Below are 13,287 nucleotides of genomic sequence, written 5' to 3' on the forward strand. Positions count from 1 at the left end.
CATAGATATGTTCTTTTTAAAAACATGTTAAGTTTTAAATTTTGTAATCCCAGCTACTCAGGATCCTGAGGCAAGAGGATCACAAGTTCAAGGCTAGGCTTGGCAATTTTGCAAGGCCCTGTTGTAAAATAAAAATTTAAAAGGATGGTATAGTGTATTGCAGTGGTAGAGTACTTTTTAGCATATTTGAGTCTGGGTTAAATCCTCAGTATCGTAAAAACTAATATTGAGTGGTATTTGTTAAAGTACTGCAAGGAAGACTTTAGTCAGGACAATCACAAAAGGTATAGGGACCATGGCAATCAGATTTTTTTAGAGGGATAAAGAGAATGGGTTTAACTCTGAATACAGCATGGGCAAGTGGGAATTTTGTGATAGGATCAGGATGGGGTGAGTCACAGGAAAGCAGGGAGCTGAAACTCCAAACCTTGATTCTTATGTTTCTTAATTTAATGTCAGACACAAAAACCCATTCAATAGAACTTTATTGTAAGTGAAAGTGAGGTGAAAATAAAGTAAAAGCAAAGTGAGGCTTTAGGAGAGCACTCTCTCTGGAGAGAGTGGGTCCTGTGCAAGTAGAGAATGACAAAGGAGGCAACATTGTCTCAAAATTTATTACTCTTTGATGTTTACCATGAGAAATGGGGACCACCTTCTGTACTCTTTGGAAATCAGGTATTCAACTCCTCCTTCACTTCAGGTGGTGAGAGTTTCTGGACCTTAGTTGTTCCTGTCTGGAACTGTTATGGTGGCTATTCTATTTAGGGGGGCTTCATCTACAAGTCAATCCCATGTTAACGTGGGAACCGGGGTCAATAGCTGGTCAGATGTTACCTTATTTTGTTCATGTGCTACTAAAGGAATCTTCCCTCCCAGACGAATGGAGATACCTATAGTCATAATTCCTAGCTTCACATCAATATCAATGGACCCTGTCAAGAGTTAGTCCCAGTATTCCTTTTATTTTGACTTATTTTCCATTCTGTTTATTTACTCCAAATTAACAAACACACTTTGCTTTTTCATCCACTTTGAAACTAGTTTAAAGAAGACCCTAACATAATTTAAAGAATGCTTGTGACCTTGCCATGTATTTCACTGCTCACTGCTAGCTACTACCTAATAAGTGAGTGGAAAATTACTGAGAGGAAACTTCAGGGGTGAGGAGAATCTGGTTAAATTAAGCTGATAGAATTCTTGCTGAAGATAGGTCAGTGTCTGGACCTCCTTGGGAAATGGCAGAGGAAGAGAAAACTGATTAGATATTGAGGGTCATCTGCTATCAAAGATGGGAATTCTGGATAAACTGGTCTATCAGATTCTTTGTTAAAACTGGGTTTTATAAGGAAGTACACACATGTGTTAACAGAATTAAGGACTTCTGCTCACCCTGGGATTGGCCAATTAAATGAGAAATGAAGTGTTGAGATAAGAAAATTGACTTTATTTGAAAAGCCAGCTCAGGGAGAAGAAAGGGGGACTTGTCAGAAAGCTCTTTTATGGGGTGGAGAGCCTGGGGGCACAAAGGGTTTTTTTTTAGGGGTGGAAAGGAGGAGCAGGACAGAAAGATTTTGTGCAGAGCAGGGTCTTGGTCATTCATATATTTGTTGACTGTATTTCTTTTTTTAAGAAGTGTCTATTTAGTTCCTTTGCCCATTAATTGATTGGGTTACTTGTTTTTTATGGTGTTAAATTTTTTGAGTTCTTTGTATATCCTGGATATTAATGCTCTATTGGAAGATTAGGAGGCAAAGATTTTCTCCCAATCTGTTGGCTCTCTTTTTATGCTCTTAATTGTTTCCTTTGCTACTCAGAAGCTTTTTAATTCGATGCCATCCCATTTATTTTTGATTTTACTTCTTTGCTTTAAAGGAGTCTTATTAAGGAAGTAATTTCCTGAGTCAACATGTTGGTGTGTTGGGCCTACATTTTCTTCTGGCAATTGCATGGGTTCTGGTCTAATTTCTAGGTCTTTGATCTACCTTCAGTTGACTTTTGTGAAGGGTGAGAGATGGGGGTTAAATTTAATTTTACTAGATTTCCAGTTTTTGCAGCACCATTTGTTAAGAAGGCTATCCTTTCTCCAAACTGCTTTTGGCACCTTTGTCTAGTATCAGATAAATGTATTTATATAGATTTGTTTTTGTGTCTTCTACTCTGTTCTACTCATCTTCATACCTGTTCTGGTGCCAGTATCATGCTGTTAGATACTAGAACTCTATAGTGTAATTTAAGGTCTGGTATTGTGATGCCTTCTACTTCACTTTTCTCATTAAGAATTGCTTTAGATATTCTGGATCTCTTATTTTTTCCAAATGAATTTCAAAACTGCCTTTTGTAGTTCTGTGAAGAACATCATTGGAATTTTGATGGGAATTGCATTGAATTTGTATTGTGCTTTTGGTAGTCACCATTTTAATATCACCAATATTAATTTTTGCCTATCCAGAAACATGGGAAATCTTTCCATCCCCTAAGGTCTTCTTCAATTTCTTTCTTTAGGGTTCTCTAGTTTTAATTGTAGAGGTCTTTCACCTATTTTGTTAGATTAATTCTCAAGTATTTAATTTTTTTCAGGTTATCATGAACAGGATATTTATCCTAATTTTGTTTGAGCAGATTCATCATAGAAAGATAGGAAAAACGATTCAATTTATAGGTGTTAATCTTGTATCCTGCTACTTTGCTGAATTCATTGATGAGCTCTAGAAGTTTTCTGGTGGAGTTTTTTGGGGTCTTCCAAATTATGTGTCATTGGCGAACACATAATTTGAGCTCTTCTTTTCCTATCTGTATCTCTTTAATTTCATTCTTTTGCCTGATTGCTCTGGCTAGAGTATCAAGAACTATGTTGAATAGGAGTGGTGAAAATGGGCATCCTTGTCTTGTTCCTGTTTTTAGAGAAAATGCTTTCAGTTTTTCTCCATTCAGAATAATATTGACCTCTAATAACCCTCTTTTTTGCAGAATGTTTACTGGTTGACTTCCTGTTCTCTAGGGTCCTCATCAGTTCCCCTGATCAGGAGGTTGGGTGACTCACTGAAGTTGCAGGCCCCTATACGGGGTCATGTCATTCTCTGGGTTCTGGTTGGCCTAACAAGGCAAGCATCAAAGTATTGAATGCTTTTTACTTGGACATTTTACTTCTTAATTTTGTTCTTCAAGTTTTTTTTTTTTTAAGATAATATGTTTAATGATAACACATTTACTGGGTGTCAAAATTTTAAATATCCCATTGAACTCCAAAGTCTGTTCTTTATTTAATTGATTTTTTTAAACAAATGATAGTGGAATGCATTACAATTCTTGTTACACATATAGAGCACAATTTTTCATATCTCTGGTTGTATATAAAGTATGTTCACATCAATTCATGTCTTCATACATGGACTTTGGATAATGATGTCCATCACATTCCACCATCCTTGCGAAGCCCCTGCCCCCTCCTTTTCCCTCTCACCCCTCTGCCCTATCTCTAAATATCCCATTATATATCCTCTATTATATCTAGATATATACTTGTCTGTTCCTTCCATGCTCCCTCTTCCTACTCCACTATGAGTCAGTCACTTTATATCAGAGAAAACATTTGGCATTTGTTTTTTTGGGGTTGTCTAACTTCACTTAGCATTATCTTCTTGAACGCCATCCATTTACCTGCAAATGCCATGATTTTATTTTCTTTTATTGCTGAGTAATATTCCATTGTGTATATATGCCACTTTTTAAAATCTATTCATCTACTGAAGGGCATTTAGGTTGGTTCCACTATACCAGAAAACTTAAACTATATTATAAAGCAATAGTAACAAAAACAGCATGATAGACAGCAAAACAGACTGGTAGACCAATAATATGGAATAGAGGACACAGAGACTAACCCACAAAATTACAATTATCTTCTATTAGACAAAAACATGCATTGCAGAAAAGATAGCCTCTTCAACAAATGGTGCTGGGAAAACTGGAAATCCATATGCAACAAAATGAAATCAAACCCGTATCCCTCACCATGCACAAAACTTATCTCAAAATGGATCAAGGACCTAGATTAAACCAAAGACTCTACATCTAATAGAAGAAAAAGTAGGCCCTAATCTTCATCATGGGGGATTAGGCCCCAACTTCCTTAATAAGACTCCTATAGTGTAAGAATTAAAATCAAGAATCAATAAATGGGACGAATCAAACTAGAAAGCTTCTTCTCAGCAAAAGAAACAATCTGTGAGGTGAATAGAGAGCCTACATCTTGGGAGCAAATCTTTACCCCTCACACATGAGATAGAGCACCAATTTATCAAGAACTCAAAAAGCTAAACACCAAAAAAACCCCACAAATAATCCTATCAATAAATGGGCCAAGGACCTGAACAGACACTTCTCAGAAGAGGATATGCAATCAATCAACAAATATATGAAAAATATTTATCATTGCTAGCAATTAGAGAAATGTAAATCAAAACTACTCTAAGATATCATCACACTCAAGTCAGAATGGCAGCTATTATGAAGACAAATAAGAAGTGTGGATGAGGATGGGGGGGTACACTCATACATTGCTGGTGGGACTGCAAATTGGTGCAGCCAATATGGAAAGCAGTATGGATATTCCTTGGAAAACAGGGAATGGGACCCCCATTTGACCTTGCTATCCCTCTCCTCCATCTATACCCAAAGGACTTAAAAACAGCATATTACAGAGACACAGCCACATCAATGTTCTCCAAGTTTTTGTTTAAAACAAACAGCAGGCCAGTTTCACCAGTCTTTCACCACTTTTACAAGTGTGAGTAATGGGTTATAATTTCAATATCTGTAATATTATAGGTACCTTTTTATTTAGTTGTGATCAGTATTAGTAGTGGAAGTCAGCATTATATCCGATTTGTCTTGTAGGGGATAACTTATTGTCTTCAATTAACTCAGATTGTTCTGAGTTTTGCAAGGAAAATACAAAATACAAAGATCTAAAGTATCTTTGTTATATATTCAGTCTTTACAAGGACCCATGTATTTGTCAACTCAATTGCATACAAGTTTTACTTTCTTTTCTAAATATCTTTTGCAATTTGCCCAAACCTCTACTTTAGTTCTGTATTATATCACATTTATTTTGAGATCAAAGTAATCTTTATAATAATAACAACAACAACAACAAACCCTATGTTTTGAATGCAATTTTACATAAGCTTAATTCTAGCCTACTTTGGAGCTATCCTAACATTGAGAAGAATGAGAGGCAGAGCCTTAACTCAGGTGAGACTGACTTCTTGACAAATGGTAAAGGCTTATTTCTGAAGCTGACCTTTTACTTTTTTTTTTCAAAGTATCATTGTACAATGTTGTCATATATTGTTTCCTGAGTGTACCCAAATATCAGTTGACATAATACAACATTACATCTCAAACAAACACAAAAGCTAAGAGAGTTCTTAACTTCCCTTTTGTGGAAAAAGTGGCAAAATGTTTTCATGTTCCACATTGTCCACCTTTGAATAAATCCAACTCTCCTTATTGCCTCCTAAAAATACATTTAAATTTCCATTTCAGTATATACAGAATTTTATATAAAATTATTGACAGCAGGTTACCTTTATCCAGTAACAAACATTAAATGAAGTGAATAAATACTAACTAAATTTGTTATTTCTATATAAATCTTAAGGAGATTATTGCTATACACAATTTTAGTTTAGAGAACACCAACTTGGTAGATTGTTTTACCTTTACATTTTAAAAGGATTGTATAATTGAAGAACATGAATACATCTAATATACAAAGAAACCCGTAATGGTTAGTATCACAATTACACAGATGTCCTTATATTAACTAAGTTTAACTTTTAAAGTAAAATTTAGAATCCACGGTGCATGGTAACAATAAACACAGGTCTGCATAGGTTAGCAGTAATAGCAAAAAATCAAAGGATAGCCTTAAATATCTTACACATTAAGGAAAAAATGTTAATGATCAGAAAGAGACTTAATCAAGGCAAACAGATATAAGCTAAGTTTTTAAATACAGTGTGGCTCTTTTATGTTAGATACAATAATGTATAAAAGAGAGCACTTATTGGTTATCTTGCTTGTAAACCTACATAAAATTTCATTTTGCAAACTTTTACATAACACTTAGACAAGGCTCATACAAACATAGTTAATACATATACACATATATTTAATATATATATGTATATATATACACACACACATATATATTCACATATATTTAGGGTGTCAGCTATATTATTATAACCTAAAATAATCTATTTTTTTATTTAACCAGGTACAAAATAATCATTTAAAATTCTTTAAAACAAGTATAAACCTTAATTTCTTTAAGAATTATTTTCCCTGTGTACTAACCTAACAGACAAAAGAAAATTATCGTGATAAGAGCAAATCAATGTTGCAAACTTTGTTTAAAGTAAGTTACATTAAAATTCAAGTAACCTTGTGCTAACTATAGCCGGTTTAATCACAGACACAAACTTTTTTGAGATTTATCTTCCACAAATCTTCTGAAACTTACTTAGACATTCTAAATTTGTTTATATCCTTAGTTTTGCAGAGGCTGCCAACAAAACACAGGTTAGCTTTAGTTTCTGTTTTTATCTTTTCTGGGTGCAGTTATTTTGCCTGCTAGTCTACTGTTATAGCACGAGTTGCTGTGCCTCAGTGATGGACACACCTTGGCTGAATGAACTGTTCGGTCAAATCTTAAAAAGGCGAGATCACTCTTGTCCCCAGGTTATAAACTAAGTATGCTGGAACTTATTGCCTTGTCGTTTTGCCTTCACCCTGCCATGGGTAAAAGGGACTGGGAGGCAAGGCAAGGGCCAGTTTCTCTTTGCTTATTTTTCTACAGCCCAGGCAGATTTCTTGGGGATCTTTTTTCCAGTAGTGGGCCAGTATCCTTGACCCACAGTAAGATGATCTACAGCTGCTTGGGGCCAGGCTGAAAAACAGTGCTGGGGTGCCAGTAGTGGGTTGAAAAGGATCTAAAAATTTTTCACCCTTTTTCCTGTTATCCTGCTATCCATACAGAGCCTCAACTTAGTTTTGACTGTTCAGTCTCCTTTTTATGCAACTGCATAAATGCCTGTACATAGAAAATCTCTTTCATATACTTTATCTCTGACAGACCAACTCCAGTTGCAAGATTGTATAATAATCCAGAAAAACATTCAAAGGCCAGATTGTATTACAGTCAAACATCTTTCTCTTAAACAGGCTTATACATGTAGGTGGCCTATTCAGCCAAGATATTTATTTCCAAGAGACTACTGGTAAGATCAATGCAGCATGGCCCTATGACTTAAAGGGCCAGTAACAGACACATACAAAAAAGGAACACAGAGATAGACAACCAGGAAAGATCCCCAAAACTATGGTTGACAGGTGGGAAGATTTAAAACAGACCATCCAAGATCTTTCCCTAGAGACTGCCGATAGGATTAATGCAGTATTGCCTATGTCTTAAAAGGGTCAGTAACAGATGGACAATCAATGAATTCATGAACCCAAGGCCAACAAACAGACAAGAACCTAGAACAGACCAAAAGGTAGTGAGTATCTGCCGCAGTCTGGCTAGGCATCAAATCACGAGCCACTCACAGTTTTGTAGATTCAAACAGCAACTCTTTATTCCTGAACTCACACCAGCCCTCTACAAACACGTTCTGGGGAAAATCACGTTTTTCCGCCAAATTCACGTACTCCACCAGGCTTTAATCCCAAATAGTTTCTTAATCCCAAATAGTTTCTGAATCCCAGGAGAACTCAACCGGAACTCAAGGATCCGTGTGCCTGAGGCAGCAGGATACGCCCTATTCCCAGCAGGGTACACCTTAAACCTGGAACTGCCCTAAACCCAAGGAGCGGGATACTCCCTAAAACCTGATCGCCCTAAACCCAGATCCGCCCTGGTCCTTGAGCAAGGTCACCTTACTCAAGCATACGTGTAATGTCACAGTGAATGTCCAAGGCAAGTCCATTTCCTTCCTCTAAGCAACATGGGGTACGCTGGCAAGGAAATTTCAATGCGTCATTCCTACTTGGCAATGGCTCTCAGCAAGTATCCTTAGGTTCTTGAAGCCTGCTTAACTTCAACTCCTATACCACTTGTTGCAAAGATGACCCCACACAGAGGAACCAGATGTTCCCATGAGGAGGAACCATAAGTGTGGAATCAAGACTATTGAAATGCACACCAGGGGACTTATGGGATAGCCAAAGGGTATTGTGACTGTACTGTATTCAGTTTCCTTTTTCTTGAAGTGGACCAAGATGGAGCAAACTGTACCAATGGCAGGGAATTCCCCAAATGCCTGGAAGTCCCCAAAGCAAAAGGAACTTTGGCAGCTGCCGACCCCATTCAGTCAGAGGGTGTCCATCACTGGGGCACAGCAACTCTTGCTTTAACAGAAGATTGGCAGGCAAAACAAACAGCACCCAGAAAAGCAAAAAACAGAAACTAAAACTAACCTATGTTTTGTTGGCAGCCTCAGTCCCCCCACCCTTTACTCACAGGAACAGCTCCTCCAGTTTTACTGGAGGCAAAGTCATTTGTCTCCTAACACTTCAGGAATTGACTCTCAACAAGTTTGCCAGCCACTTTGCATCCTCAGCATGGAATTGGGAGTGTTTGGAGTGCCAGGCATGCTCAAGAAAGCTGGAGCAGAGGCTGCTCTTGGTCCCATCTGGGTCACCAATTTGTTACCAAAAGTTCAGCTCTTGTCTCTGATACCAATCCAATAATGAGGACATGGTTTTAAGAAAAAGGAAAAAAGAAGCTTTATTACTTTGTTAGCAAAAGAAAAATACGGGTGACTCCTGTTCCAGAGGCTGAGATTCTGCCCATCAAGGGAATTAGGGGATTTTAAAAGAGGCAATTGTAAAGCAACACACCAGACATTCTCTGTCTGGAGTTGTACTTCACTTGTTGATTTGGGAGATGGTCATTTCCTAGCTCTTCTGGTACAAGCCCCAAGTCTGAATTTGTTCCTGTGGTACTTGTGTGCTCAAGAACAGTTAACTCTGCCTAGGATCGGGAAAAGAGGTAATAGTGTTTTCCCTGAGATCAGGGAGGGAAAGAATTAGGGAGGAAGAGAGAGAGAAGAAGATAAAGAAACATATCTAGGTTTAAAAATAAGTTGCTGTGGCAGAGCATCAAGGGCTAGATTCAAAGCATGAAGTGGACCATTGTTACAGGTCTTTTTCCCCTGGTAATGTTTGGAATGTGCCTGTATTATAGATTTCTTAAAATCCATCTCCCTTTGCTTTTTCTAATCTGAAAATACAAATTAAACAGCGCACTTAAACTTTAATAAAAATGAGGCAATTTTCATAAATCAGTGACTTTTCAGTAACTCCAAAATTTGTAAATTTCTTGGAAATTTGGGAGAAATGGGCATGAAAGGAAAACAGGTCTGTGGTGTAAGTCTGAATCTGAGGTTTTTACATTTATAGCTTCAGTTTCTTTTTTATTCCCTTTGGCATAGTGTGACTTTAAACACCTTGACAGATACTGTAAAGAAGGGAAGAACAGGTGTGAAAATGCCAACAGCCTTCAATTCATGAAAATCAAATATAACATGAATTCATGCATTTTTCATGTCTTATTCACATATTGGCATCATGTACCAGAGAGTGACTAATATTTTTTGTACTGATTCTGATGGGGAAAAAGAATCCTTTTTTTTTTTTTTTTGTAGTCTACCCAGGTATCAGTTTGAAGAACTGGAAATGCCAGTTCACTGCCTGTCCAGCAGTGAAGCTTCCAAAAATCTGAGCACCAAGAGTGTTATGTATTACAGAAAGTGTTCCAGGGAACTATACCTGAGGTCTGACTTTTCTTCGCCTAAATGGGAGGTCAAAGACACCAACCAGGTGTTGTCTGCCTCCAGGGCCTGTAGGAGCTGGAGCATTATTTTTAGGGAAAAGAGCCACCATGGCCACAGAGACAACATGACAACTTGATTTCATAGTGCACCCCACTCTGTCTTTGTCTTCTAGTGCCCAAATGTTTTTCTAAAATGCACACATTCAACTTTTCTTTGAGAAAATAAAGACTCATATAAGGAATCACCCAATTTCACAAATAACTTACTCTTCAGATACCTAGATATTTACTGTTTTTTACTATCAGTAACGTCAATGAAAAGGTTGAGGTCTTGGGTAGATATGAGCCAAATTCTTGACAATGAGCTTTTGAGTTAACTTGTTCCTGAAAATATGTGCACTTTAGTTAAGCAGCATTTCCATGAAGTGTTTGCTCCATAAGATATTAGTTATTAAAAAGAAGGCTCAGAATTCAAAATGAAAGCGATGTGAAATTTGGCAAGTTTAAGGAGGTTCTTTTACTACTGAACTCAGAATTTTTAACACTTTATTGAAGAACAAATTTTCCAAATCCCAAGCCTATGAATATGAAAGTGCCTATTATATGACCTTGAACCTGACCCATTTTGTATTTCATTAAAAATCATGATGTTATGATTTGGATGTGAGATGTTCCCCGAAAAACCTCATATTCTACAATGCAGGAATATTCAGAGGTAAAGCGATCAGATTTTGAGAGCTATAATCTAATCAGTGGCTCGATCCATTTGAATGGATTACTGGGTGATAACTACAGGCAAGTGGGGTATCACTGGAGGAAGTAGTTCATTGGGTGCATGCATTTGGGGAATACATATTTTGGTTCTGGCTCTTCATGTTCTCTCTGCTTTCCAGTTGCCATGAGCCCATGCCCTTCCACCATGATGTTCTGACTCACCTTAGGCCTAGAGCAATGAAGTCAACTGACTACAGAATGAACTTCTGAAACTGTGAGCCCAAAATAAACTCTTCTTCCTGTAAGTTGTTCTTGTCTGGTATTTTGGCCGCAGCAATGAAATGCTAACACACATGGCCCTAATTATTATTGATATAAACTAACCCTGCCTGTGAGCTATGAAATTCATGTAACCTTGAGGGTGAGTTTCCAAGGAACAAGATCTTGTTAGTTACATTTGCTCTGATGCAACTATTGGTTGCACATGTCTACCTAGATCAAATCAAAGAAACTGGCAGAATCCATGAAATGTAAATTTGAACTTTTGATAAGATTTGCTGAAGTTTTTATACCATCTGAGAATGGACATTTTAGTTTACCTACAAATTTGTATCATATCAAGATGGAAGTGTCCTTATTCACATATTATCAAACAGAAACCAGAGTCATTTTAAACATTGCTGAAAGAACATTAACATTCATCAGGATACTCCAGCATACTTCTCTTATAGTGAAGGTAAAAGCACTGAAAAAATGAGGCATGGGATGTCTTTGGCAAGGAGACAAGGCAGAGGTTTGCCTCAAACGAGGAGGGAAATGAGATTCCTTACACTTTTCCAGAGTTGTTGACATTATCTCTGATTTTAGTAGTTTCTACTTTTAGCTTGTAATTGAGAAAGTCCTTAGTTCTACCTGTGCATCTGAGGGTATTCTAGGATTTTCTTTATCGAGAATTGGGTCACTTATCTTCAAGAAAAACTCCCAGTTCATTTTTAATAACAAATTCTTACAAGGGCCCCTAATCCTCATAATTTGCTTTCGTATCTTTATTTTGTCACAAAACTGAACTTCTAGTTTTTTTTGGGGGGTGGGTGGGTGGGTATGTTTTAACACACTTCTTTATAATCCTGTCTCACATTTAAGTTTGGTATCTGCATTAAGCTCAAGGTGATGTGCTGCATGTTTTACTTGGCATGTTGGGTCTTTGGACAAGTCATTGCCTTTTTTAGGGCTCCTTTCACCTCCTTGTTTCTAATGGTATAAATAAAGGGATTGAGAAGGGGTGTTAGAATAGTATTCAGCACAGATACCACCTTATTAATCTTAAAGGAGGAGTGTGCTGTGGGTCTCAAGTACATGAACAGAACAGCTCCATAGAGCAGGGAGACAACTGTCAGGTGAGAGGCACAGGTGGAGAAAGCCTTTTGGCGACCAGCAGCTGAAGGAATTCGTAGGATGGTAGATAGGATGTAGATATAAGAAATGATTGTAAAGAGGAGTGAACCTGGGATCACAAAGATGGTTGCCAGGATACCCAGTAGTTCCAAAATGCTGGTATCTGCACAGGCTGCTTTCAAGATGGGGCCAATGTCACAGTAGAAATGATTGATGATATTGTTGCCACAGAATGGCAACTGGAGGAGCAGCATTGTCTGACAAAAGACAATGGTGAAGCCCACCACCCAGGAGATGAGGGCCAGCTGCAGGCAGAGGTTGCTGGTCATGATGGAGGGGTAGTGAAGGGGCTTGCAGATGGCCAAGTAGCGGTCAAAAGACATGACAGCCAGGATCAAGAACTCGGTGGTGCCCAGGAAGAAGTGGAAGAAGACCTGAATCAGGCAGCATGAAATGCAGATGACTGTTTTTGCTACTACAAAGGTTTCTAGCAGTTTGGGGATGACAGTGGTGGTGTACCAGATCTCTAGGAAGGCCAAGTTGCAAAGGAGGAAGTACATTGGGATTTGCAATTTGGGCTCAATCCAGACAATAACAATAATGAGCCCATTGCCAGCAAGGGTTAATATATAGATGAGAAGGATCACTATAAAGAGAGGGACTTGTAATCCTTGGATACCAGGAAAGCCTAGGAGGATGAACTCTGTGATTGCTGTGCCATTTCTCATGTCCTTTGAGACCTAGAAAGACAGCAAGGAAGTAACTCCTTAGAATACATATTTATTTGTTTATGTTAGTGAAGAGATTTTAGTTCTTAACCTACTTTACTTATTAGCTTTCTGGTTACATCTTATATTTACCTTTCCAGCTTACATTTTAGATGTTTTGCTTATAAGCAGTATATAGTTGGGTTTTCTAAATAGTTTGGTATTCACTCTCATTTACTAACTTTTTATTTGCAGTGGCATTGGGTTTGAAACCAGGAACTTGGGCATGGTAGGCAAGCACTCTACCACTGAGCTACATTCATGGCCTCCTCTTTAGAATCTTAAAGTACAGTTGACTGTAGTTGGAACAACAACAACAACAAATAACCCCCTCCCCAAACAACCACCCAAAACCAAGATGCTGACTATTTAAGGTTCTTGACTACATTTCAGTCCCTGCTGCCTTACAAACGAATGCATAACAGGCACCCTTACTTTCTGATAATTTGACTGGCTTTGACAGCCAAATCAGCTTCTAATGGCCTCTTAAAGTATTAAATACACTTGATGAATGGAAAATAAGTTTTCAAAACTTTGTGCAGCTTTGAGAGTAATCCTTTTAAATGT

The 13,287-nt window shown here is 37.7% G+C and overlaps 1 protein-coding gene across 1 annotated transcript; it reads right to left on the reverse strand.

Annotated features, from left to right (window-relative positions):
• Positions 1-11,742: 11,742 nt before the first annotated feature.
• On the reverse strand, positions 11,743-12,681 carry Or6x1 (olfactory receptor family 6 subfamily X member 1). Its single transcript, XM_005328401.3, has one exon. The coding sequence runs from the start codon at positions 12,679-12,681 to the stop codon at positions 11,743-11,745; it is 939 nt and encodes a 312-aa protein (XP_005328458.1).
• Positions 12,682-13,287: the final 606 nt, after the last annotated feature.

The sequence above is a fragment of the Ictidomys tridecemlineatus genome, chromosome 4 (genome assembly GCF_052094955.1).
Source record: "Ictidomys tridecemlineatus isolate mIctTri1 chromosome 4, mIctTri1.hap1, whole genome shotgun sequence".
Taxonomy (NCBI): Eukaryota; Metazoa; Chordata; class Mammalia; order Rodentia; family Sciuridae; genus Ictidomys; species Ictidomys tridecemlineatus.